The sequence below is a fragment of the Enhydra lutris genome, unplaced genomic scaffold (assembly GCF_002288905.1).
Source record: "Enhydra lutris kenyoni isolate GAN:26980312 unplaced genomic scaffold, ASM228890v2 scaffoldscaffold17, whole genome shotgun sequence".
NCBI lineage: Eukaryota > Metazoa > Chordata > Mammalia > Carnivora > Mustelidae > Enhydra > Enhydra lutris.
The window spans coordinates 7,089,131-7,116,781 of record NW_019154101.1 but is presented as its reverse complement, the minus strand read 5'-3'; the positions used below and the strand labels follow the sequence as shown (position 1 = coordinate 7,116,781).

The 27,651-nt window shown below is 45.8% G+C and overlaps 1 protein-coding gene across 1 annotated transcript in view; it reads left to right on the top strand.

Annotated features, from left to right (window-relative positions):
* The window catches only part of LOC111147732 (natural cytotoxicity triggering receptor 2), a 28,756-nt gene extending 24,300 nt beyond the window's left edge, over positions 1-4,456 (top strand). Inside the window, exon 7 of the mRNA XM_022503953.1 lies at positions 4,347-4,456. Within this exon, the coding sequence (XP_022359661.1) occupies positions 4,347-4,456 (110 nt within the window). The remainder of the gene's footprint in view (positions 1-4,346) is intronic.
* Positions 4,457-27,651: the final 23,195 nt, after the last annotated feature.

Below are 27,651 nucleotides of genomic sequence, written 5' to 3'. Positions count from 1 at the left end.
TCAGTGTAATTCATTATATGAACAGGCTAACCAGAAAAAAAAAAAATCACATGATTTTATCAATCGAGGTACAAAAAACACTTGAAATTCAACATCCATTCATGACACCCTTAGAAAACTAGAAATAAGAACTTCCTCAAGATGATAAAGAACACCTATTTTTAAAAAGTCCTACAATTGACATACTAAATGGTGAAAGATTGAGTGTTTCTCCCTAAGATCAGGAACAAGACAAGAATGTCCATTCTCACCATTGCTATTCATATAGTGCTGGAAGTTCTAGACAATGCAATAAGACAAGAAAAGGAAACAAAAGGCATACACATCAGAAAGGAAGAAATAAAATGTTCCCATTTGCAGATGACATAACGATCTATGTAAAAAAAAAAAAAAAAGTCCTGAGAGATCTACAACAGAAAAATTCTAGAACTATAAGCAAATTCAGCAAGTCACAGGATACGAGAATTAATTTTATTTCCATCTACTAGCAATAAGCAGGCAAACATCGTGATTAACAATCCAACACCATTTACAGTCATTCACAAAAGGTAAAATACTCAAATACAGACCTAACAAAACATGTGCAGGAATTACATGCTGAGAGCTCAAGTGAAGGAAGTCAAAGAAGTTCTAAATAGATGAGTGTTCATGGATTGCAAGACTTGATATAGTAAGAATGTCAGTTCCTCCAAAATTGATATAGAAATTCAATGCAATTTCTATTAAAATCCCAGAAAGACAGACAAGATTCTTCTAAAGCTTATGTGGGAGGGCAAAGGAACTAAAGAGCCAAAGCAACTCTGAAGAAGTAGAATAGAGTGGGAGGAATCATTCTACTCAGTTTCAAGACTTACATTACAGTGCTGCAGTAATAAAACTGGGGGGTATTGGCAGAGGGATCAGTAGAAGAGAACAGAGAACCCAGAAATAGACCTACATATGATTATCAGCTGATTTTTTAATTTGAAATATTATTAATTGTAATACACTTGACATATAACATTGTATAAATTTAAGATGGACAGCTGATTTGATACATTTTGATTTGATACTGTAATAAGATTCCCATTGTAGTGATAGCACCTCCAACACATCACATAATTATCATTTCTTTTTTATGGTGGGAATAACAAAGATCTAGTTTCTTCACAAGTTTGATGATTATAATACAGTACTGTTGTCCATAGACATCAGATCTCCAGGACTTGCTTATCTGTGAGGTACACACCCTTAAACAACATCTTTCCTATTCCCTCAGCCTCTGTAACCACCACTTTACTCTTTTATGAGTTTTGCTTTTTTAGATTCCACATATCAGTGATATACAGTATTTACCTTTCTCCATCTGACTTATCTCACTTAGTATTAATGTCTTTAGGATCCATCCATGTCATAAATAGTCAAATGCTCTTTTACAAATATACAAAAGCAATTCAATGGAGGAAGAATGGTCTTTTCAATGAATGTTGTGGGAGCAACTGGATATCTATAAGCAAAAAACAAACAAGATATTTGACCTAAACCTCACACCTTATACAAAAATTCACTCAGAATGGAACACAGGCTTAAATGTAAGACATAAAACTATAAAAATTTAGAAGCTGACATAGAAGTAAATTTTGGAGACTTAGGACTTAGTGAAGAGTTCTTAGATGTAACACCAATCCATAAAAGATTCAATCCATAAAAGAAAAAAAATCCGTAAGTGGTCTTCATCAACATTAAAAACTTTTGCTCCACAAAAGACCCTGTTATGAGGATGTTAAGACAATCTACAGACTAGGAGAAAATATTTGCCAATCACACATATGACAAAGGACTCCTACCTCAATTTATCAAGAACTCTCAAAACTCTCATTTCAAAAAAAATCTAATTAGAAAATGGGCAAAAGACATGAGCAGACATTTCACCAATGGCAAATAAGCACATGAAAAGATGTTCAACATCATTAGCCATTAGGTAAATGCAAATTGAGACCAGGATGAGATATTACTATGCACCTCTTAGAATAGCTAAAATTAAAAATAGTGATGTTACCAAATGTTGACAAGCATGCAGAGAAACTGGATCTCTCCTAGATTGCTAGTGGAAATGTAAATGGTAAGCTACTCTAGAAAATAATCTGGCAGGTTCTTCTAAAAACTACACATACACTTAAAGTAAGAAACAGCAATTGCAGGCGCCTGGATGGCTTAGTCAATTGAGCAGCCAACTCTTAATTTCAGCTCAGATCATGATCTCAGGGTCGTGGGATGGAGTCCAGGATCAGGCTCTGTGCTCAGCAGGGAGCCCGCTTGGGCTTCTCTGTCTCTCACCCTTGGCCCCTCCCCTTGTTCATGCTCCCTTCTCTGTAAAGTAAATAAATAAATCTAAAAAGGAAGAAAGGAAGGAAAGTAGGAAGGAAGGAAGGATGGACAGGGAGGAAGGAGGGAAGGAAAGAGGAAGAAAGGAAGAAGGAAAGGACAATTGCACTCTTGGGAATTTATCCTAGAGAAATAAAAATTTATGTCTATGTAAAAACCTATATATGACTTCATAGCGTCTTCATTTTGATAGCCAAAAACTGAAAACAACCCAGATGTTCCCCAGCAGATAAGCAGTGATACTTCCATGGAATGTTCACCATTAAAAGGAATCACAGGGAATCAAACTGATTCTGATACATGCAACAACTTGGACGGATCTCATTTGTTGTTATTGTTTTTTTTTTTTTCTGAGTGAATTTATAACAGTTTCAAAAGGCCACATACTGTTTGATTCCATTGTATAAAACTCTGGAAATGACACCACTGTAGAGATGGAAAACATTAAGGGCTGTCAATAAGAATACTAGTTGAGGGAGGAATGGGTGTAAATATAGAGGGGTAGTGCCAGGGAGGTCTTCGTGGTGCTGGAATAATTCTCTATCTTGGTATCTTGATTGCAGTGCTGGTTTCCAGAATCCACACGTGCAAGGCATGGGTACCCAGGACCTCCCTCTACTATCTTCGAATTTTGTATTAATCTATAATTATTTAAAAAGTTAAAAAGCGTCTTAAAAACGAGTGTAGGAGTCATTTCATGTCTGTCTTCTCCATTGAACTGTGAGCCCTTCTAGCCCAAGGTTTAAAGAGGAGGAGGGGCGGGCTGGGGGAGGGCTTCCCTCTTGACTTCCCACAGAGCCAAGTGCATGGCAGGCCCTTACTACATGTTTGTTGAGGGTAATAATCCTAGTGTTACGGGGACACAGCTCTGGGATGTTCGCAGCCAGACCTTTCTAGGTCTGTTTGGCCTCTGGGAAGGAAACTTTGTTAAGGAAGGCAAGAAGGTAGGAAGACGCTGCCGGCGACAGCCATATCCTACCTAGCCCACTAGAGGGCAGCAGAGGACGGAGAACGGTTCCTAGCTCCGCACTGAGATGGGCAGCATCTCCCGGGAAGGGCGCAAGATCCGCCCAGTAGTCCTCTGCCCACCCAGACAGCCGCAGGTGCAAAACCAGCTTGGGCAGTCCCAGGGCCTGATAAGGAGGGAGCCCCAGGGCGCCTGGGTGGCTCAGTGGGTTAAGCTGCTGCCTTCGGCTCAGGTCGTGATCTCAGGGTCTTGGGATCGAGTCCCGAATCGGGCTCTCTGCTCAGCAGAGAGCCTGCTTCCTCCTCTCTCTCTCTCTCTCTCTGCCTATCTCTCTGCCTACCTGTGATCTCTGTCTGTCAAATAAATAAATAAAATCTTAAAAAAAAAAAAAAAAAGGAGGGAGCCCCAATGCCAAGCCAAAGGAGGGGTCTCCTGACCTTGCTATTAACGATGGGGAAGGAGCACAGAGCCGGCTCAGTGTGCTCATCCTCTGTCTCCCCTTCTTTCGTGCCATTCGAGGTTCAGGAGCTCCCCACACAGAGCAGCTTTCTCTTTACCGTCAGGGACGAAGTTGCTCAACCAGCCTGAATTTCAGAGAGGAGACAGACCTCTGACACCCGCTTAGGGTGTAGGTATAGGGAAAAGGACCTTGAAACACTTCCAGAGACGGACTTGGAAGCTTTGGGCACCTGCTAAAGACATTTTCTAGATGATTCTTCAGGGCCAAAGGGAGGGAGAGCTTTCTAGGATGGAGGTCAATATTACACTCTTGACACACTCAAAGCGGGCAAGAGAGCATGAAAATGGGTAAATCACTCTGCCGCTTACTAGCTGTATGTTTTTAAACAAAGTACGTTGCCTCTCTTGGCCCTAATTTCCTTGTCTGTAGAGTGAGGGAAATCGTAGTTCTCTCTCCAGGAGTTACTCGGATGGTTAAATAAAGTAACTGAAGCGCCTCTCCAGGCACCTGGCACCTGGCACGCGGTCACTAAACCTGTTCCTGCGCCCCCTGCAGTCTCTGGTACGTTCTGCACCCTGTACCGACTCCGGCTGCAGTATCGTCCTCGGCCACCGGGCGGCGGTGCGGGACCACAGTGCCCGTCGGCGCACACCCAGACTCCTTGAGAGGGGGAAAGAATTCCGCAGCCTGAAGAGCAGCGGAATTGGAGCGTCGGAGAGATTAGGTCTTAGCCTCCTGTGCCAAAGTTGCCCTCAATCCGACTCTCCAGAGTCTCCGCAGCCGGTAAAGGCCCAGGTAGGCAGAGCAAAGGCAGCAGATGGGGTGGGGAATCAGAAAGTGGAAACGCCGGAGATCATCAGGCTGGGGATCCTCAGCACAGCCCAGACTCTCAGACTGGCAGATTTAGCGACCCTATCCATTGCCCCATTCCGGCACCTTCCTAAAAGTAGGGGTGGGAGGGACAGAGTACCCTTCCCGACATCTCCTGGGCCCCTTCTGGAGCGACCTTGCCGATGCTTGTCCCCTTGGTATTTTGGACAGAGACACATTTAGAGATCTGGGTTAAGATACAGACCTGGAAACCGTGGACGAGTTAGTTAAATTCTCTTTATCATTTTTTTAAAACCACAGATCAAGTTGTTTCAGTCCCTGTTTAAAAATTCCCCATGGCTCCGAAATCACGCCTGGTCTATAATCCCAAACTCCACACCATGACCTACAAAGTGGGGTCTGACCTTCCACTTCACCTCCTTCCTCTCTCCTCCCTGCCAGGCTGTACCCCAGGCTTCCCACACCTTCCGCCACTGCACCGCCAGTTCCCTTTGCCTGGGACTCTGTCCCCAGAAGTGTGCCTGGCTCGTTCTGTTACTTCATTCAGGCCTCTGTGTCCTCCCTGGAGAGGCTCTCTCCAACCCAGTATAATCTTTCATTCTCCCCTCGGAGGGCTCCCCTGCCTAACTTCATAGGATGGGTCCGAGGCTATCTTTCCTGTCTTTCTGTCCCAGGAGAATGGAAGTGCCCAGAGGGCCAGGCTCTTGGCATCCTGTTTCTCTGTGAGTCGGAGCTTAATCAACATTTGTTGAATAAATTCATGACTTAATGAATTAATCTACAAAATGTGGAGGCTCAGGAAGAGTCATGGTGGTGACAGCTTTTTGTACATTTCATTCACTGTATTAGTGTGCACCTATTTTGTGCCTACTGTACAGGTCCTTAGGCATCTTCATTGTTCTTACTCATTGCCACAGAGAGAGTGGGATGGGAAGTAAATCTGATCTGGGCCTAGGCTCGGTCCATCCTCTTCGCTTTTCACTTTCCAGTTTTGGAGGCAGCCTTCGTGCCAGCAGAGAGCAAAGCGCTCTGGGAGCTACAGAGGTTCCAAGGGGAGGCGGGTGGTCTCTGCACTGTCCCCTACCCCCATTCAGCCCTCTGGCCCTTAAGTCTCAAAGAAGCAAGAAAGAGGTCAGAGAGGTCCCTCTCCCTCTCTCTCCTCCATCCCGGATTGCTGCACGCTCTTCCCTCTTCGCCTGAGAGCCGGGTCACCCGGGATTTGTGTCTCGGTTCCGGCCCAGGGCGGCTCGAGCCTCCGGAATTTCCGGCTAGGGTCACAGGATACGCGCAGGGAAACACCGGTCCGGAGAACCGCGCTCTTCCCGCGGCGGGCGGAAGGCGAAGAGCGAGAGGGGCCCGCGCGCGGCGGTAGTGGGTGTTGGCGAGACCCGGGAGGCAAACCGCATGGAGCGAGGGCGCAGCTGGAGGACAGCGGAGAGCAGCCGGTTCCGGAACGTCTGACGGCGAGTCCCGGAGGTTGTCCGTGCGAGTAACAAGTGTGCAATTTTGTGTGCCACTGGCGTGTGCACGTGGGCACCTACAAGCTCCTGAGCAGGCTGGGTGCACGGAGCTTCAGTGTTCACACAAAGAGCGCGTAGACGAGGAACGTTTAAATCGGGGCGGGGAAGAGGAAAAGATCCCCGGGAGCCTGGGGAGGAGGATGGGGGATGAAAGGCACGATCTCGGCTGGGTTCTAGGCGCGGGTGCTCGGCGAAGGGACCCGCCACCCGGCTACAAGCGCGGGGTGGGAGATTGCCTGGACGAGCTTCTCGCCTATTCTCCGCAGAACTTTTTCCCCCTCCCTCTTCCCTCGCGCTGCCTCTCTCGGGGCGGTCTCCAGGGACTGTCTCTCACATCCATTCTCCTTTCCTCCTTGATTTATGCTGCAGAGTGGAACGACCTTCCCTGACCTCATTTTCATGACGGCGCGAGCACACCCGGAGCCGGCTACGCACATTCCGGAGCAGGCGCGCGCCGACGCTCACACACTCACACTGGCACACACACACACACACACACCCGAGACCTAGGCTGCAGGACCCTGCCCATGCATGAGTTCACACCAGCTCCGCCACTGTTCTGGGCACTGCCCGGGCTGTGGATGCTCAAAGAATAGATCCTCATTAGCATCTTGCTTTGAATATCATTTGCATCTTATTCATTTCATGTCAAAACGCTCAGAACTCTCCTCAGCCCGCACCTTTCCCCAGAGCTTGAGAGTCGTGGGCCTCCAGCTCTAGCCCCTTCCCTGTGGGCTGCGCACTTGCTGGCTGCCCCCACCCCACCCACCCTCGCGTGGCCAGAGCACCACAAACACCCACAAGCCCCCACAAGAGGGGCTAGCCTCTCCTGAGCTCTTGACAAGTTCCAGACCCTGCGCTAAGGGTTTAGGTGAATGATTTCATTCAGTCCTTCCAACAACCCAATGAGCTAAGCACTACGTTATACCCATTTGAGAATCGAGGAAACTGAGGCACAGAGACGCCTTGCTTAAGGTCACGGAGCTAAAATTGGAGGAAACGGAACTGAAATCCAAGGCGCCCGGACGCCGAAGTCGGAAAGCTTAACCGCTTCGCCGCCCAACCTTGCGCAAGGTCAAAGCTAAGGTAACCGCGACAGAGGGAAGTATTTTTTAGAAAGTCATTCTCCGCCCCATCGCGACCCTTCCCCACCCGGCCGCGGGGGGGACCCGGGCGCATTCCCATGGCGGGGGCTTGCAGCGCCCTTTCGTCGGGCCGGCCCTTGTCCTGACCCCTTTCCCAGCGAGGGCTCGGCCGAGTCCGGCCGCCGTGCTCTCGAGGCCGTCTGTCGGCTCTGGCTAGTTAAGAAAAATAAACAACGTTCCAAATGGAGGCGATTCCTTTCAACCCAAGCCCCGCCGCCTGCCAGAGAAATGCAAACAGCGGGAGACGGCCCGAGTCCGCCCCGGCCCCCGCGCCCGAGCTGCGGGTGGGAGGGCCGGACCGCGGTAACCCGAGCCGCCGCGCCGGCTCCCCGCGCGCTGCCCTCCGCCTGCCCCTTCGCCCCTGACCCCGCCGGCGGCGCGCCCGGCCCGCGCCAGCCGTCCCCGGCGCCCCCCACCGGGCCAGGCTTCCGCCCCGGAGCGCCACCCCGGGAGCCCCAGCCGAGTCCCGCGCCCTCGCGGCCACATGGTTCCTGTCCGCATCGCTCCCCTGCAGCGGCCGCGCGCCTGGCTTTAGTCCTGGGATCATTAAACACCAAGACAAAATGGCAAGGGGTGTCAGAAACCCGCCTGGCAAATACTGCCTAGTGAGTGGATCTGGGATGGAGGGGGTGGGGGCGGGGGATGCTGCTTCCAGATGTGTCCCCTTCCCATCCTGCGGTGCGCGGTCGGGGAAGCCAGGGGCGCCACAGCACAGTAAGGTCAGCGCGGGCCCGACGAAGCGGAAGGGGTAGTGTGCTGGAGGGCAGGGTGCTCTGCCCAGCCCAACCAGGTGAGCATCGCCTCTCTCCCGAGGCCTCGGCCTCCCCAGGTCTTCGGCGGACGGGAAGACCTGCGTCCGGGGCCGCCAGGGGGAGCCGACGGGCGAGGGAAGATGACCCCGCTCGCATCCAAACCCCACTTCGAGGATACGATGCTGGGAGTACTGTGCATGCAGGACGCGACAGCGCCAACCTCGTTTTTACTGCTGCGCGAATGACTCTGGGGAGTCTCCGTGGCTGCATCTGCGTGCAAACAGTCCCTGCCCCGGGCACAAGGGTCGGAGGGAATCCCGGGACCCGGGATCTGTAGCCTCATCAACTTGAGAAGCGGTGGCTGCGTCGGGTGGCCTGGCTGCGTTCGCTGGCCTGGCTGCCCAGCAGATCAGAGCGGCCCAGAGATCCACCTGGGCTTCCCCACTGACGGGCCACCGTTCGAGGGGCCTGGAGCTTGGGGGTTGGAGTGTTGGGAAGGGCTCGTGGCACACCCGCTTCCTCCGAATTCCTTCACTGCAAAGGTGGGCTGTGCAGAGAGCGGCAGGGAATGCTTAGAGCAAAGCTCCCATCAGGTTCGCGAGAATCGGGGAGCTGCGAAGCGAAGACGGGGGACCCCAATGACCTCCGGCTCCGTTTAACCTCAGCTCCTTTTCTCGGGACGTGCGTGTTGGTCTGTAGGTCTGTCTTTAGTGCGTGCTGCCTCGGCTTTTCAGCTCTTTGCGTGGGGAGCCTAGGGCTCTCCTGGGAGCGGTACTCACACACGGGCGCACTCACGCGCACACACGCTTGCCACACTTGCAAGTCGGCGCCCTGGGTTCGTCGGCGCTGCTGCGCCCGCAGCTCCATGGCTGTCGGGGCTCAAACACATCTGGAGCTCCTGGCCTTGATTTTGCCCCAAGATGCCTCTCCACCTGAACGGCATCAATACTCCTTTCTGAAAGAGTGCGAGATCTTTCGCTTGCCTCCACCCGCCTCCCCAAACACACACGTATACACCGCATCGGAGATTTCCTTTCTCGAACTTTCGTGAAGGGGCGAGATATAAAACCAAGAAAAGTACCCTTTCCTTGAGGATTTCCTATCTGGGCTCTAAATGGCTATTTTTCTCCCATTGAAGTAAAGAGAGGGGAAAAGTTTGCTTAGAGTGTGGGGGGATTTGAAAGTAGCCATGAAGGGCGCCACCCCCATCACTTCCCTAATTCGATCCCTTTCCATCAGCTGAAACCGAGCAATTCTGCGAGGAAGGATTCCGTTCCTTTGAGATCCTTCAAAAAGGCCCACTTTGGAGATGGACGATCAATCTGCACTGCTGGAATCTCTCCCCAACCCCAATCATCGCTCCTCCCGGACCCTGAGGTGCAGACGTGACCTTAAAGAGCCCCGAGGGAGCGGGTTTGAAAGCCCAGTTCCCGGCTCCCCGGGCAGCGTTTGACATGTCAGCCCCTAGCTCTCTTCCTTTCCTCCTTTCAGTCCGGTCCCCCTCTCCCACTCCACCCAGACCCTCGCGTGGGACTCCGACACCGATCCAGGGGCGAAGACGCGGCTGACAGTTAAATTGCAATGTAGGCCGAGGGGGGAAAAGGGACCGTGTCTCTTTAACGGGCCCTGCAGACAAAGCGTCTCCCCTCGGAGCGAGCGGAGTCGGGCGCAGCAGCGCGCAGACCTGTCAGCGCGTCTCCCGCGCTTGGGAGAGAGTTTGCAAAGTCATAATTATATCTCTTAACCTGTCTTGCTCTCTGCAGAAGAAGGTCCCATTATATTGAAATGAGATTATTAGCCATCAAATACTTTCTTTCTCCGGAGTTTTTTTTTTTTTTTTTTTTTTTAATTCAAATACCTTAACGACTTGGCAATTGCATTTTGATCAGATTTAGTTGGCGCCCCAGCCCGGCGCGGGAGCCGGGGCGGGAAGGCAGACGGTTGGGGAGGGAAGGGGGGTTGCCAAAAGAGTTTGCAAAGAGAAGCAACCTTTCTTTCATCCTTCCCTTACGTCTCAACGATCCGGTGGGGACCTGTGGGTCTGGGAGGGAGTGTGAGGTAAGGGAAGTTGGGCAAGGTGGGGAACATCTCCTATCCCTTCCAGATTGTCTGCTTAAACCGCTTTTCTGAAGATGGAAGGTGGGGCGGGGGACCAGGCTAAGTTAGTTTCAGGGCTGCGGGAATAGGGGTGGGTCTGGGGCACCAGGTAAGGATTGAGACCGGAGCTGGCGGTAGTGCGGGCTTAGCTGTTTCCGTTCAGGTTGACTCAGGTCTCCGGCCAGGTTCCTAGTGGATGGAATTTCAGTGTGTAATAAATGGGTTTTGCTCTGCGCCCAAGGTCTGTCTGGTTTTACCCAAGATTGTGAGCCCCTTGAGGGAGAAGCCCATCTTGTTTCCAGACTCTGGAACCCCTGTCCTTATTGCCAGCAGAGCCCTTCCCCCAGTCCTCTCCCTGGATTGGGGGGCAGGGATGGGGAGGAGGCCATGAGGTGGAAGATTTTCCAGACTCCATTGTAAAGCCCTTCACTTTGACTTCCCCTGGTGGGAGGAGCAGCCAGGCTTCTATTTTCCTTGGCTTCAGCCCAGGCTCAAGGAAAATATAGGAAGCAAGACAGCTCACCGGTCCCACCGCCCCCACATGCTTCACATACAATCCTGGTGGGTCCAATGGTGCATCTAGTTCCACTCCATCACCTTCCAGATGACCATCAGGACATCAGTTACTCAAAAGACAAAATGGCATCCAGAGTCCAGAAACTTGGCTTCTAGACCAGGCTAGTACCATGCCACCTTGGACCAGGCAACTCCTGTCTCTGAGCCTGTTTCTCCCTGTGCAGAAAGAGTCTTGGACTTGGGATCTGTACTGTCCCTTTCATCTCTCATACTATTTTCCTATAAAGAGGTTCTTAGTACGGTGGTCATCTAGAAGATTCCACAAAAGCCATACCACTCCTCTCCTCCAATCTCTTCAGAAAAGCAAGGGAGTGGGGGGAGTTAAGTATGGCTCTAAAAGTCTCCAAATGCAAAAACTGGGGAAATTTCGGTGTCTACTGAAGCTAAAGCATGTATACCCATGAGCCAGCAATCCCATAGGTAGGCATTGCCCCAACAGAAATGTATACTGTGTTCACCAAAGGACATATACAATAATGCTCACAGCGGCAGTCTTCACAATAGCCCCAAACTGGAAACAACCAAGTCCACTATCAATAGAATGAATAAATCAGCTGGTATAGGCACCTAACAGAATACTACAGAGAAAAGGAAAAGAACGAACTGTTGTTATATGCAACATGAATGATTCTCACAGACAATACTGGGCAAAAGAAACCAGACACAAAGGAGTACATATTCCATGCTTCCATTTATTGAGAGTTCAAAGAGAGGCAAAAGGAATCTATGCTATCAGAAGACAAGATAATAGTTACTTCAAAAAAGGAAGAGGAGAAGGGAGTATGAGGGAAGCTTCTGGGCTGATGGTGATCTGATTTTTTAAAAATTTTATTTATTTATTTAAATAAATTTATTTATTTATTTATTTAAATTTATTTATTTATTTAAGATAGAGAGCACATACACACAGAGGGAGAGGAGAAGCAGAACTCCACTCCAACATGGAACTGGATCCCAGGACCGAGAAATCATGACCCGAGCTGAAGGCAGACACTTAACGCTTAACCAACTAAGCCACCGATCTGATTCTTGATTAGGTTATACAAGTGTGTTCCGTTTGTGAAAGTTCACTGAGATGTGCACCTATGCTAAAAGCATTTGGTGAATATACATTTAAGCCTCAAATTGAGATTTTTCTTCCACTCAATCCTCAGTTTCACCAGCACACACTCTTGTTCGAATGCCTCAAACCCCATAATAGCAGGAAGTCAAGGACTAACGTCGTACTAGACCCTCCTGCCCTGTGCTCAGCATTGTGGGGCATCCACAAATGCCGTCGGGGTTTTTGGTCCATTCTGGAAGTAGATGAACATAAATGAAACAATTGAGGAAATATCTAGTGGTATAAAGTGAATAGTTTATGATCCTGTGAGCAAACAGCCTGGATTTGAATTCCCAGTCCACCACTTACCAACTGTGTGACCTTGGACAAGTGACTTTACCTTTCTGAGTACCATCTGAAACATGGAGAAGACCATACATCTTCTTACTCACAAGGCTGTTGCAAGGATTGCATCAGATAATTTGTGCAACAGCAGGAGGTAGGTGCTCTGTAAATGTTGGACTCTGTTCTCACCTGGCATGGTGGCAGCTCTGGCTCAGGCTCACTCAGATTTCAGAGGAGAGGGGATGAGTATAAGCTGGGAAGGAAACTGGCCAAGGAAGAGACAACTTGAGCTGAGAAGACATTGATGAAAAGGGGACTTTAGAAAGATCATCTGGAGCAGTGGTTCTCAACCAGGAACAATTTTGCCTTCCAAGGACCATTTAGCGTTGTCTGAGGACATTTTTGGTTATCATAACTCCACGTGCACTATCATAACTACAGGCACCTACTAGCTAGAGGTCAGGGATGCTGCTAAATGTCCTACAAAGCACAGGGCAGCCCCCACAGCAAAGAACTGTCTGGTACAAAAAGTCAGTGGTGCCAAGGTTGAGAATTCTTGATCTAGAGGATAAAAAGGATTTGGTGGCAAAGGAAAGGCATCCTAGGACAGAGAAGGTTGTGTTCTGGAAGACCTGACGTGAACTTAAGGGAGGTGGCATTGGGGAGTGCCCAGAGGTGTCCCTGTTCTGGTCTTCATCCCTCAGGCTACAAATTCCTCATTCATCTCCCTGATTTCAGAACTTGTGGGGGGTCTAGAAGGTTCTTCATAAACCTGGTTTGTTTACTGCTCTCAGGAGAGATTTTGATAAAGCAAAGCAGATTCCTCAGAGATTTACAAGGCCACAAGCATCACATCTGCACTGGAACCACAACTGGAGAAAATCTCTAAGGTCTAAGAGACTAATGGGGAGGGGCTTACCCATTGCTGTGCAATGCACCTGGGAAGACTGGGACTCAACTCCAGGCTTCTATCATTGATGTAGAGCAAGTTGGGGAGGAAGGGATTGCAGATATTGATTAAATAACCTTGAAGGGGAAAACATGACATTTTTTAAAGGTCAGAAGGATAGTTGGCACTGAACTTTGGAAGTGGCCAAGAGAACTATGTGATTCTCTAGGGGCAAGTATAATTCCAGCCCTAGAACCATGATTCATAGTCATAGGGCTCTAGAAAAGAGGGAAATGACATTGATTAATAAAAAATTTCTTGCCTGAAGCAATTTATCTATTTCGGGCACAGTTCTAAACACTAGGGAACTAGGGACACAGCATGGAACAACAGAGACAAAGCAAACCTTCATGGGGCATATATACAATGGGAGGAGAATGATAAAAGATGTATAGTGTAATGCCAGGCACTTAGTTGAGTGCCTGCTGTAGATTGGGTGTTATTTATAAATATTCTCAATATTGCAAGAAACTTTAAGATAGAAATTCCTAAAAAAAAAAAAAAAAAAATAGAAATTCCTTCCCCCAATTTAAGATAGAAAAACAGGCTCAAAGAAGGTCAACAACTTCCCCAAAGTAGAATGACTAATAAGTGGAAGATTCAAGATTTGAACTCCAGTGGCCAATTCATGATAAAAACACTTAGTAAACTTATAAGGAACATCCTGAAAAAGACTATTTACAAATAAAACAAAACCCTACAGCAATCCTTATGTTTAATGATGAAATAGTAAGTTTCACCTTTTAGATCAGGACAAGATAATGGCTGTCCACTTCAACATTTCAACTCGACATTGCATTAGACGTCCTAGCCAGGACAATGAGACAAGAAAAAGAAATAAAAGGCTTAAAGTTTGGGAAAGGGAAAGTCAAAATATTATTAATCACAGATGACATGAAGTTGTACATAGTAAACCCAAAAGAATCTACAAACTACTAGAATAGGTATGTCTAACCAAGTCTTTAAATCCAAGTGTAAAACTCAGTTGAATTATATTTCTTTATACCAGCAACAAAAAATAGAAAATAAGATTATGAAAAGCAATGCAGTAGTAGATGGATAACAACTAAAAGGTCTATGGTTTCTTTGCAAAGTGATAAAATGTTCTGAAATTGTGATGATAATCACACATTTCTGTGAATATATTAACAACCCTTGAAATGTACACTTTTAAATGGTGAATTGTATAGTATGTGAATTATATCTTAATAAAGCCATTCTTATAGAAAAAAAAGATGAAGGTTGGTGTTGCACAGGCTCTCCTTCCCACACTACCCATCGCCAGCACTTAGAAAAATTCCTTATAAAAAGTATAATTTACAGCAGCAGTGAAACTTATCCAATGCCCAGAAACAAATGTAATGAAAAATGGGCAAGACCTCTACACTGAAACTACAAGCCATTACTGAGAGAATTTAAGCACCTAAATAAATGGAGTGATATACCATGTTCAGGAATAGGAAGACTCATATTTTAATGATACCAGTTCTCACCAAACTGATATATAGATTCAATATAATTCCAGCCAACATTCCACCAGGGTTTATGGGTTTATGGAAATTGAACTCAGGTAGTTCTGACTCCATGACCCACTGGAACTGGACACTACAGAAAAAAATCAGAGGGTCACAGTATCCCTGATATACCAGGTAACAGGCAGCCATACCTGAGAAAAATAGTAACACCCTCAATTATAAGATCAGGACCCTGGAAAACCCAAGTGGGAGTAGAATGAGAAGATAAAATATATTCTCAGTTCGGACAGTTACTGTGGTTTCAGTAGATATGAAAGAAAGACCACAATTTACTAAATACGTTTTTATTTAAGCAAGAATGGTTGAGAGGACTGGGGTTTGTCACGCCCCACAAGTAATATCATTGGAGAGATGGCTCCTTGGCTGGGGAGACGGTTCCCTCCCAATGGGATATAGAATGCAGTAATTTATCTGGCAAGGACTGGGGGAGTGGGTCAAGAAGTCCTTGGGGCCACACGCCCATGGGTACCAGCTTGCGTAGTGGTATGGCATTGCAGGAAGTTCTTGACCCGTCCCAAGATAGGAGCTGCGACTTGGCCTTGGCCTTGGGCTTTGGAGAACTCTGGGAGAGTTGATCCCTGAAGATAATCATTGGAGGAGACAGCTGTTTCTTCCCTGCTGACAAGCTAGGGAGCACCTGAGAGGCTGGGCGGGAAACCGGAGGGGGCCGGGGGTGCAACACTGCTTTGGTCCTTAGACTACATCCACAGAGGCAGGGCTCAGGGACAGGGAGCACAGAGAAGCAGAACTTATTCCCCAGTGAGTGAGGGGGCAGAGCCCTTAGGCTTCTCTTTGCCTCCCGTCTTGATCCCTTGGGGTGCCTGGCTTTCCTAAAAGGGGGAAATTCAAATCAGTTGAAAGAGAAATAAAGAAAATTCAAAGACAGAGCCCCACCCCACCCCCATCCAAATACAATACTCACTCTGCCTCTTTCCGAAGGAAGTTGTCTTCCTCCAGGAGTAAGGACTTAGAGATGGATTCTACAATGGGGCGTCTCTTCATTTTCTCTAAAAAGAGGAGAAATGGAGAAATTGAAAGCTGGGGCAGGACGGAGCTGGTAACTAGAAATATTAGTGAGTCAGAGGAGTTTTCAGGGAAGGGAGAAGAGGGTGAAGGATAAGGAGAAGAAGTCTGATTCTTCAGGCTGGAGGATTAGAACCTCCTACACACCCTCTCTCCCAACACACACCTCTAAGCAGGAGAATCAGTCAGACTCACTCTTTTATACAGTCTGAGCTAGAAACTGAAATGTGGGAGGAGATGAGAGGAAAGATGTAATTGGAGAGAAGGGGGAATTTTCTTTTCCACCTCTTGCAGTGTCTCTGAATCCATGGAAGTCAAGGGGACTGAAGGCCCTTTTCCCTACTATGATGTCACCGATGGGTTGCAGCTACTCAGTTCCAGAGGCCCCCATGTTGAGTCACTGAGTTGTGGACCCTAGGTTCTTCTTGGAGCCTAGAAGGTCCTGCCTCTTCCTCTGGTAGTACATTAATAGCATCAGTTCCAGAAACATGTCAGGTTTTTCTTCACTATCATTACCATGTGCCCAGCACTGTGGGACCTGACATGGAGAATATGGCACTCTTCTGATCTCATGGAGCTTGCAGTCTAGTTGGGGAGAAGCACACACAAGACACTGTGTGAATATCACTGGTGTGTACCCTTCCATATGCTGGATTGAGTGTGGGTTTGTTTTTTTTTTAAGATTTTATTTATTTGACTGAGAGTACAAGCAGGGGGAGTGACAAGCAGAAGAAGAAGGAGAAGTAGACTCACCGCTGAGCAGGGAGCCCAACGAGGGAATCTATCATGACCTTCCCAAACCAAAGGCAGATGCTTAGCCGACTGAGCCACCCAGGTGCCCTAGGATTGAGTGTGTTGACACCAGGAGCTAACAAGGTTGATCTCCACAGGCTGGGATGTCTGGAAAGCTTTCTGCTGGGGGAGGAAGGATGGAGTTGGGTTTAAGAATGGATGAGGTCTGGAGAAACCAGGAAAGAGTAGCTAGAACAAAAGCAGAGCAGGATCAGGAGCCAAGACTCCAATTTGGCCAGGGGAAGGGGGAACCTTTGGGGGAACCAGGCAAAAGAGGGCTGGAAAAGCAGTATGGAACCCTAGTGGGAGGATCTCAGTTTCCAAGGTAAGGATTTAGGGTTTACTGAGGGTAATGGGAAGTCCTGGAAATGAACTAGAGAATTCTACCAGCCAGCGTCCCCACGGGAAACAGATGGCACAGTCTAGTTTGAAGAATTGAAAGAAAGTGTGATGGCGTATTAAGTTTCCTAGGGCTTCTGTAACAAATAACCACAAAATGGGTGGCTAAAACAGCAGATATTTACTTCTTTCCCAGTTCTGGAAACCAGAAGTCTGGAATCAAGGTATCGACAAGGTTAGTTCCTTCTGGAGGCTCTGAAAGAAAACTGTCCCATGCCTCCCTCCTAGCTTCTGGTGATTGCTTGCAATCCTTAGTATTCCCCTGGCATGTAGCTGAATCATTCCAGTCTCCACCTGCATCACCATGTGGCCTTCTTCCTTGTGTGTCCTCACATGGCCTTCTTATAAGGACAGCAGCCAGTGGAGTTAGGGCCACCCCAAATTAGTATGACCTCATCTTGACTAATTACATCTGCAAAAACTCTCCTTTCAAGCAAGGTCATGTTCTGAAATTCTGGGTGAACAAGAATTTGTGGGGAAGACACAGCACAAAGGGACTATTATTTACAAAGGTATATATGGACAGATGGGGGAAACCCCAAGGGATAGTGCAGTGTCTGGGGCTATACAAGCAGAGAGATGTAACCACTACTAAAAGGCAAGGGAAAGGAAAAATTAGAAGAACCAGGAGAAGGGTGAGATAGAGAAGGACACCTTGAGAGGAGCTATGACCTTTGGTGAAACCCAAAGCAACCCTGTGGGGAGGGAACCAGGGCAATAGGTAATCTTCCCTCACTCTGTTCCCTCCCTTGGACCTCTAGTCAGGCTTCCATTCCAACAAGAAGCCAGAGGGCATGAAAGCCATGATGTAGCCAGTATAGATCATCCACCCAAGGTAGACAAAAAGGGATTCTGGAGAGGCAAGTGGAAGATAGCCAGTATGTGACATAATGCCAGCAAGGGGTTGACAGTCAGCAAGACACAATGAGAAGAGTCAGATGAAGACCCAGGAAACAGTAAGGCTCTGGACAGGGACTGTGGGGTGACAGTGTCTCTTCAGCCCTCACATCCAGTCTTCTTTAGATATAAGTTGAGCTTGAGGTACCCATTTGTGTCAGGACAGGGAGTCTCAGGGGTAAAGGCCCCAGGCCCTGGGAAAGGAAACATGATGGGATGACTGAAAATATCTGAGTCCACATGCTGGCTTGGAACCAAATTTAATCATAGTCACATTTGCGGGCAGACTCACTGTTTTGAACTCACTGTTTCATACTCACTGTTTTTGAAACACCTTAAGGTGGGGACTTCTGCTCAACTTTGCCCTCAGCCTCATCCATTTCCCATTGTCCCACTCAGGACACACTTAACTCATGTCCATTATCTGACCAGCCCCCTGGAGGCATTTGAGTGTTCAACATCTACTTGAAGACATAGAGTGCAGAGAGGAAACAGACTAGTCTTTAAGATGAAGTTCCCCATCACTGAGCATCCCTTCACCTCACCAGGCAGAATTCTTTAGGAGATGCAGGAGGGGGATGGGCCCCTGAACATCAGGAAAGATCAGACAAAGATATGGGCCAGGTGAAAGGCTGGTGAAAAGCCTTCTTTAAACGGAAATATTTTCTGGGAAGCCCTCAAGTTTGGTTTCTGACACTTCTTTTCTGTCAGGGGACTACACAAATTCTCTAATACCTCTGAGCCTCAATTTTCCCTTCTGTAAATAATGATGGCCCATCTCATAGGGTTGCTGTAAGGATGAGATGAGATCATTCTCATTGCCAAATGCCATGAAGGACAATGGAAGTTATTGTCTACTTGCCATCTGCACTTCCTCATCTTCCATTCTCTCATTTTAAATCAATCATTCCACCAAAACGAGGCCAGTCAAGGTCACCAGTGATCTCCACATGGACAAGTCCAATGACCAGTTCTCAGTCCTCATTGTTACCACCTTATCTGGAACACCTCAGGCTTTCTATCTTCTTGAAATATTCCCTTCTCATTGGCTCTGGGACATCTCACTCTCCTGGTCTTCCTCCTACCTCCTTGTCCATGCCTTTTCAGTCTCTCTTGCAGGATCATCTTCCTCTTCCTGACCTCTTTCGGAGTCAGTTTCCCAGGGCTCCTTCATTGGGACACCCCTGCCCACTATCTACACTCACACCCTTGATGACTGTAGTAATTTACTGGAACGGCTATGACAAAGGACCACAAATTGGGTGGCTTCAAACAACAGAAATGTATTTTCTATCAGTTCAGAGATCGGAAGCCTGAAATCAATGCACATGCTCACTCCAAAGCCTTGAAGAAAGAATCATTTCTTGCTTCTCCTAGCCTCTGGTGATTGCCCGCAGTCCTAGGTTTGAGCAGCGTAACTCCTCTCTCTGCCTCCATGTTCACGTGGTCATATTCCTCTTTGGGTTCTGTATCCAAATCTTCCTCTTCTTAAAAGGATACCAGTCCTTGGATTAGGGCCCAACCCAATACAAAATGATCTCATCTTGAATTGATTAAACCTGCAAAGACCCTCTTTCCAAATAAGATCACAACCACAGCTCATAATGGACATAAATTTTGAATAGATATTATTCAACCCGGTACAATAGTCTCATGTGGTCTCATGATTTTGAATATGATCTACACATTATTGACTCCCTAGTGCATATCTCCAGCCCACATCCGGTTTCTATTTTCCTGCTTCATATTTCCTGCCATCTCCATACCTCTACTCTCATGCCTAACCATCACTTCAGACCTACTGTGTTCTGAATGAAATCTTGCTCCACACCCTTGGTCTTCCTCTTTCTCTGTATATGGCATAATTTGGCAACCAGTTACTCAAGCCAAAAACTCTGGAAGTATCCTTGGTTCTTTTATTTCTCTATACCCTAAATGCGATTCATCAGCAAATTATGTTGGCTCTAATTTCAAACTGTATCCAAAGTTCAATCACTTCTCACGACCTGCACCCCTACCATCCTAGTCCAAGCTATGATCCATTGTCACCAACCACAGAAGCCTCTGACCTCATCTTCTACCTCCTTCCTCATTGCACTGTCTACCACCAACTGACAATCTGAATTTATACTCACAAGGATCTGGACTGCTTCTGCTGCCATGTTGAAGGAACTCATGAAGAGTCATGTCACTCAGCCCTAACCTTAGTAGAATTCTAAACAAAATTTTAACCTCTCTCAGGGGTCACTTCTGCTTTTGATGCCACTTGTGGTTTTGAAATTGCTTTATTCGTTCATTATCAATTTGCATTTATTGAGTACATCCTATGTGCCAGATACTCCCTAGGCTCAAGGAAAATAAAGATAAATAAGAAATAGTCTCTATTCTACATGTGTTCTTAATCTAGTAGAAAAAGGGACATATGATCTACCCATAGGGGACTACCTTCTTGAGCCCTAGAGAAAGAGACACCTAAACCAGCTCCTTAGGATATCAGAGAAGATGGCTCCAGCCCCACACAGGAAGGTACTACCAGGTTTCCTCTTCTTTCCTCTTGCCATCCCATAGGCAACCAGAGCTTCTTTCAATCCAAACAGACCTCTGTTGAGATTATGTTGCTTTCCATATCCTACCCAGTGGTGAGGATTACCTCATATTTCTTGAAACGTGTCCATTCAAAAAATATTTTTATTTTATTTTTATTTATTTATTTATTTATTTATTTTTATATATTTTATTTTTATTTATTTATTATTATATTTATTCAGCAAATAGGCAAAACTCCTGCCTTTATAAAACTTGGGTTCTATTGGGAAAGATAATTAATAAATAAACAAATATAATTTTAGTGTGGCCAATGATATGAAAAAAAATAAAGCCAGGTAAGGGAATAGAGAAAGACGAGAGGTACTGTTTGATTTTTTTAAGGTTTTATTTATTTATTTGAGAGAAGAGAGAGTGTGTGTGTGAGCATGAGTGGGGAGAGGGCAAAAGGAGAAGGGGAGGGAGGGAGAAGCAGACTCCCTGCTGAGCAGGGAGCCTGCCCACTTGAGGGCTCAATCCCATGATCCCGAGATCATGACCCGCACCAAAGGCAGATAGTTGACTAAGCCACCCAGATGCCCCAAGAGGCACTGTTTTAGATGGAGCTGTCTAAGAAGCCCCTCTGAGAAGGTGACATTTCAGTAGACATCTGCATCAAGTAAAATGGTGCAGTTTCCTGGGAGAATGATTTCCAGATAGAACAGGAAGGAATAGCAAGGAAGCCAGTGGGGGTGTGGAGTAGGTGATGGGTGTGGTGAGGTCAGAGGATAAGCAAAACTCACACCACAGGAGGCTTTGAAAGTGTGGGTGAGGACTTGCACGGTATTTTAAGTGTGAAGAGATTTGAACAAGGGTGGCCTGCCCAGCCTATCTTTTAAAGATGGCTCTTTGGCCTATAGGAGGTAAAGATGGAAACTGAGAGACCAGTTATCAGGCTGCATGGTGGTCCATTTGGGTGCTTACAGTGGCTGGACACAACACTAGGGTGCTTGGACTTCATCCTGAAGGTTTGGGGACCACTGAATTCTTTTTGAGCAATAGTTTGGCATGACTGGGTTTCTATTTCAAAACAATCATTTAGACAGTTGGGGAAGATGGATTAAGAGATCAACAGTGGACAGGGCAGGCTACCTAACTTGCAAGACCCAGCACAAAATGAAAACACAGGGATATTTGTCAAAAACAAGTACAAATTTCAAGTAGACAACAGTAGAGCGTTAAACCAAGTGCTGGACCCTCTTAAGCATGGGGCCTGCGGGCACTCATCCACAAAGCCCACTGTGACACTGAGGCATGAAAGGTTTCCAGACTTCATTCCTTCACCTCTTGAATACCACCCAAAATAGAAAATAAAGCAAGAAACAGAAACACAGCTCTATCTTCAATAGAATAAATAGATACTTAAATCCTTGACGCCAATAAGAAAGGGAGCAGATGGCAAAATGGCATATGACTCAGCAAAGAGAAGGGAAGTCAAACCCTATATCTGCAGGAGGTATCATGAGGAGGAAAACCTAATCGCCTCAGAAAATTTAGGAATGATTAAAAAATAGGAAACACCAGCTACTGAAGAAAACCAAAGTGAAGCAGAGGGCTAGACACAGGGATTATTTGAAACCCTGTGTAAGAGTAATGAGACCATTACTAGAGACCCACCTATAGCTTACAATCAGCCAATCACACCTCCCCAAACCTGCTGGGGACCTGACATTTGTTCTGGAGTTACAGTATGATAAGTGAACCAGGGAGATTCCAAAAGGGGAATCAAAAGACCCAAGAAAATCAAACCAGAGACTATATGGTAATAAGCTTCCCAGGCCCTTCCCCTCTCAGTTCCAGATGCCAGCAGCTTGGCTCCCACACAGGAGATGGAAGAAGCCTTCTCCAGAGAAACCAAATGGCCCCAGAGAAAAGGCTGGCAAACTCTGGCATTTGGAATTCCCAATAAAACAGCCAGTTGGCCATCTGATCGAGACACACCAGTCCAAAAGTTCATCTATGCATTTCCAATCAGAAACATCCAAAAATAATCAAATATTTAAGAAAAAACTCAAACACCACAGGAAAAAATTAAGGGAAAAAAGCTCATAGAGAAAAGAAGAATTGTAAGAAACAGAACAATTCAAATACATTTTAATTCATAGCCTTAGATAACAGAAGATATTGTATCTATGACACAAAAACAGGACACAATATTTAAAAAAAAATAAAAAGGAACAGAGAATAAATTAAAAATAGTAGTCAAAATGTAAAAGTCAGTAGTAAGGTTGATGATAAAGTCAATGAAATGTCCTAGAAAGCAGAACAAAAAAAAAAAAAAAGTGAGGGATAATAAGAGAGAATAGATAAGAAAATTAAAGGATTAGCCCAGAGGATGAAAACTGACTATTAGAATATAATGAAAGAACTGAAAACGGGAAATTGCAGCGGGTTGTATTTCCCAAAGATGGCTGCAACACCTCATATCCCACACACTTTTCTCAAACCTTGCCATGACCCCATCAAGAGATGTTATCTGACTCCCTTGGCCTTGAACTTTGAAAGGTCTTCGTGACTGTATTCACTAACACAATATGTGACTTCTAAAGCTACATCATCAAAGGCAATGTTCCCTCTGCTTTGCTCTCTGGAGTAATTGCCCTGGGGCCCTGAGGTGCCATGTCAGCAGTCTGATTGCCCAAAGGCCACCATGCTGTGAGGCAGCCCAAGCTAGGCTATGTGGAAGGATTGCACGGGCTACCCTGAGAAGACAGGAGGGAGGGGGGAGGGTCATAGCCCCCAACGTGCTCCAGTCCTCAGCTACCTCCAGCTACCTACATCCTCAAGCTACCATCTGACTACAACCTCATGAGAGAGAACCACCTACCTGAGCTTTCCCCAGGTCCATAAGAGGTTATAAAATGATTGCTATGCTTTTAGGTCATTAAGTTTTGGGGATTATTTGTTATATAAAAATAAGAACATTGCCTAAGAGATAACAATTTTTCAGATTGAAAGATACAAGTTGACAGACTTTATAAAGCCCACTGAGGGCCTGGCATAATTAATGGAGCCACCAGAGGGCACAGCATGTGAAATTTCAGAACAAAAGGATTCAGTTAAACAACAACAACAACAATTTGTTTTTAATGGTGGGACTGAGGATTACATAAAGCAGAGCAATGACACAGAACAAATATCAGTATGGCTCTGAACTTCCTACGGGTAACAAAAACACTACAAATCAACAGATCAATGTCTTTGCATGAAGTAGGTTATGCTCTGCTAACAATAAATCCCAAATTAAAAGAACAGAAGTTTATTTTTTACTCACATAATAGTCCTGGATGAATGCTCAGGTAATTGGCAGGCTCTCTTCCCTGGGACCCAGACCCCTTCCACATTGTGGCTCAGCCATACCCCAGGCTTCCTCTAAATCGTTTTTGTGCCCTAGACCCTTTTGGCTATCTGGTGACACTTGTTGACCCCTTCTTAGACTATTTTCAAATCCACAAAACAAAACTCATACTAGTAAAAAGCAAACTAATTATGTGGATATAAAGCTAACAAAATGTAAAGAGACAACCTGATGTAGTAATTAATATACATGTTTCTGTATTCATTCAATAGCTAACAAGACAACATCTTTATTTATTTATTTATTTATTTATTAAAGGACAACACATTTAAAGCACAGGTGAGTTAAAGTTACATTTATCCTTTAAAGACATATCAGTGTGAAGATTGACTGTAATTGTGGCCTGCATACCTTCAATATCAAGGAGAGCTAAGAATTCTTATTTCAGGGGCACCTGGTGACTCAGTCAGTTAAGCATCCAACTCTAGATCTCATCTCAGGTCTTGATATCAGAGTCATGAGTTCAAGCCCCTGCACTGGATTCCACACTGGGCATGGAGCCTACTTAAAAAACAAACAAACAAAACATTGTTATTTTAATCACCCCATATTGCCAACCTTGGACAATGAAAACCACTCACTTACCTCTACGTGTTAACTAACCAACAACTACAGGCAGGAATTACTGGAAAGCATAGACATCTGGCTCACCGATATGAGACCATGTGACTTCACCATTTGGTGGCTGAATGCCTCCCCTGCTCAGTGTCCGCCAGTTGTGTTGCATGACTGTCTGTCAACAGGAAGACTGCAATTATGTGCAATCTAGTGGCAGGTCTAATAACTGCTGTTATTCCTGAGAACTGATGAATGTAATGATATTTTGAGATATCTGCAACAACTGTAATGTGATATGAAAATATCTGTGATTTCTACTAGTGACAAAGTCACAGGTACCACGGATACTTCTGTGTTTTGTAAGCTCATTCCTAACAGAAAGAAATGCTAAATCTCCATTCAGGGTTAGGGAAAATAAAGATTTACTTTTCCCATTTAAGTTGATAGAATCTCCTGAACTTCAAGTCCATGGACCCCAGGTTTGAACACTTTCTCTAGAGCCTTCATTCATATCTGCAGCCAGCCAATTAAAAAGGAAAGTACACAGAAGACAATACAGGGAATGTCTTTATGTGCCAGGCCAGAAACTAGCACACACAATGTCCATTCACATTACACTGGAGAAAATTTAGTGGTCGCACCTTTCAACATGGAAGACTAGAAAATACAATCTTCTTTCTGTGCTTATAAAGAAGAGAGAACAGATTTGGGTACCCAGCTGGCAGTCTCTTCCACAGGCAGCAGCCATGTGACCTTCTTGCCACTCATGGAACACACTCGGTCGCCTTCCAAAGGAGTTAAAGCAAAGCCCTATCCAGCTTCTGTACTCTGCTACATTCACATGCTCTAGGTGATATGCAGTCGTTTCTGTCAAATCTGATGGAATTTCTCTTGGTCCAAAGACTTAGGCAGGAATTGGGTTACATCCTCCAACCCTGCACACATCCAATATATATAGGGTAATTGTAATGAAGATTAGGAAGATTAGGAAACATGGGCTTTTCCTGGTCCATAACAATGATGGAACCTGCTGGGATCCCCAGACTTGGCAAAGGAGGTCACTTCATGGGAGCCTGGATCTTCTTTCTGGAAGGAACAGCCCATTATATTCCATACCCCCTGCTCTGTCCTCTGGGAAATTCTCCCCCATTCATTATCTCCTGTGGCCTCACCTGAAGTGGTTGATGGGGGTGCCAGTCTTTCACAGCCCACTCATTGCTCATGGATGCTTGGGGATCCAACCATTGTTTTAAAAGGTTTTTTAAGGCCATATTGGTGGTTTCCTTTGGAATTTAATTTCTTCCTTCAAATAGATTTTTGATCTATTTGTTGCCAATTGGTTACATGTGCTAGTAACCACATTCAAAGTGTCCTAGCCATGATTCTTAAATCTGTTAGGTTTTTACTTCTTTGGCCCTATGCCAATCTCTGTCAAATTAATATCAGCTACTGTAAAGTCATCTGTAGCAAGAGGCTTATTAAAGAGGCAGTGTCCTTAACCTAATCTTGCCACAGGAATAGCTAACCTCTGTTTAACTGAGACGACTTCACAGCCTTGTGACTTTATTTGGTCTAATCATCTCCTCTGTGTGGTCCAGACACTGTTTCTTCAACCCTTAATCCCTGCTTGCAAACAGACTAGTGCTTTCCTGATGACAACCTGTTAAGTGAGGTACTAACCAACGACAAACTCTGAGTGCCTTTTTCCCATCTCTTCCATCCTAGGTACAGTCTCAGTAGAATAGTAAATTATCTCAGGTATCAGTTTTACCAAACACTTTCACACCAGCATAACAAGTATCTCTAACTCCCCCTCCTGCCACATCTTTTTTTTTTTTTTACATTGATTTATTTTATTTGAGAGAGAGACAGTGTGTGATGGGGAGGTGCAGAGGGAGAGAGAGTCTTAAGCAGACTGTATGCTAAGCACAGAGCCGGACACGGAGCTTGATCTCACCACCGTGAGATCGTGACCTGAGCTGAAATGAAGAGGCAGACACTTGACCAACTGCACTACCCCCTGCATCCTGTTATGTCTGTTTCCTCACCACTTACCCCTAGCCAATGCTCCTTGTTTTAGTTCTACGATAACATCACCCCAAGCCCACAATCAATGTCTGTGCTAGTTTAGGGTAGGTCAGACTGCATAACAATTAAACCCCAAACTTTCACTGGTTTAACCAATAAGTGTTTGCTTTTAGCTCACACACCATTCCTGGCTGGGTTGTTCAGGGCAGGACAGTTCTCTATGTGGTGATTCAGGAACAGACACTCTTTTCATCTCATGGCTCTGCAAAGCCATGTCCCCATCCATCTTTCTGGGAGGGAGAAAAGCATGGAAGAGCAGGCAGAGGAGAGTCTGAACAGGCCAGGTCTGGAATTTTAATTTCCATTAAAGAGGACTTAAACTCATGACCAAGCTTCATTACCACGGAGGCTGAGAAATATAGTCTAACTCTGTGCCCAAGATTTTGGTGAACAGCTAGTGGTCTCTGCCATGGTTATTTTCAACCTAGGCTTGTATACCCAGCCCATTTATCAGTCACAAATATGGACAGTAAAAAGACATATTCAGACAGACAAAATCTCAAAAATACATCTTCCAAAGACCCTTTCTCAGAAAACTTCTAAAGGAGATGTTCTACCAAAAAGAGCAATTAAACCAAAAAAAGAAGATAACACGGGATCCAGAGAATGGGGATCAACCATTGTACAGATTTAGAAAGCCTTCAGTTCATATTAGAGCAGAAGTCTAGAGGGCTCTGGGAGAGCTCTCTCCAAGGAAAAAGGAAAGTGAAGCTGATAAATTGTATGATGGTGTGACAGGGTGGAAAATTGTAATAAGGTACGTCATGTAGACAGTTGTTGAGGAATGAGGAGAATTCAGTCAGGATTTCAAAGGAAACTAATTCCTAAAATGAAATGATTACTAAATTTAACAAAAACAAGTTTTATGATATAAAAGAGATTCAATCACAAAACACTATTTAGCTCAGCAGTGAGCAGTCTTGAGATAACCATAAAATTGAAAACAGTGATAATAGACTTAACCAAAAATTAAAATGTAATCAGAGCATTTGGAGAAGGGGTGTGCATGAGATAAACTCCTCATAAGATATATATTAGTCAGGATGCTCGAAGTTATTCTACAGAAACAACCCCAGATCTAAATAAATGGCACAACATAATAAAAGTTCATGTCTTATTCACATTACACTCCTCAAGTGGGTCGCCAGGGGTTCTGCTCCATGTGGTTATGTGGGGACTCAGTCAACTTGTAGCTATACCATCGGGAACACAAGGTACCCCAGTTCTGTGGTAGAACAGACAGACCAGAGAAGCATGTGTGAGCCTTTCCTGTCTCAGAAGTGATACTCGTCACCTCCCCCAGACAATTTCATTGGCCACAAACAGTCACATATCCCTGTCTACCAGAAGGACACTCAGAAGTTCATGCT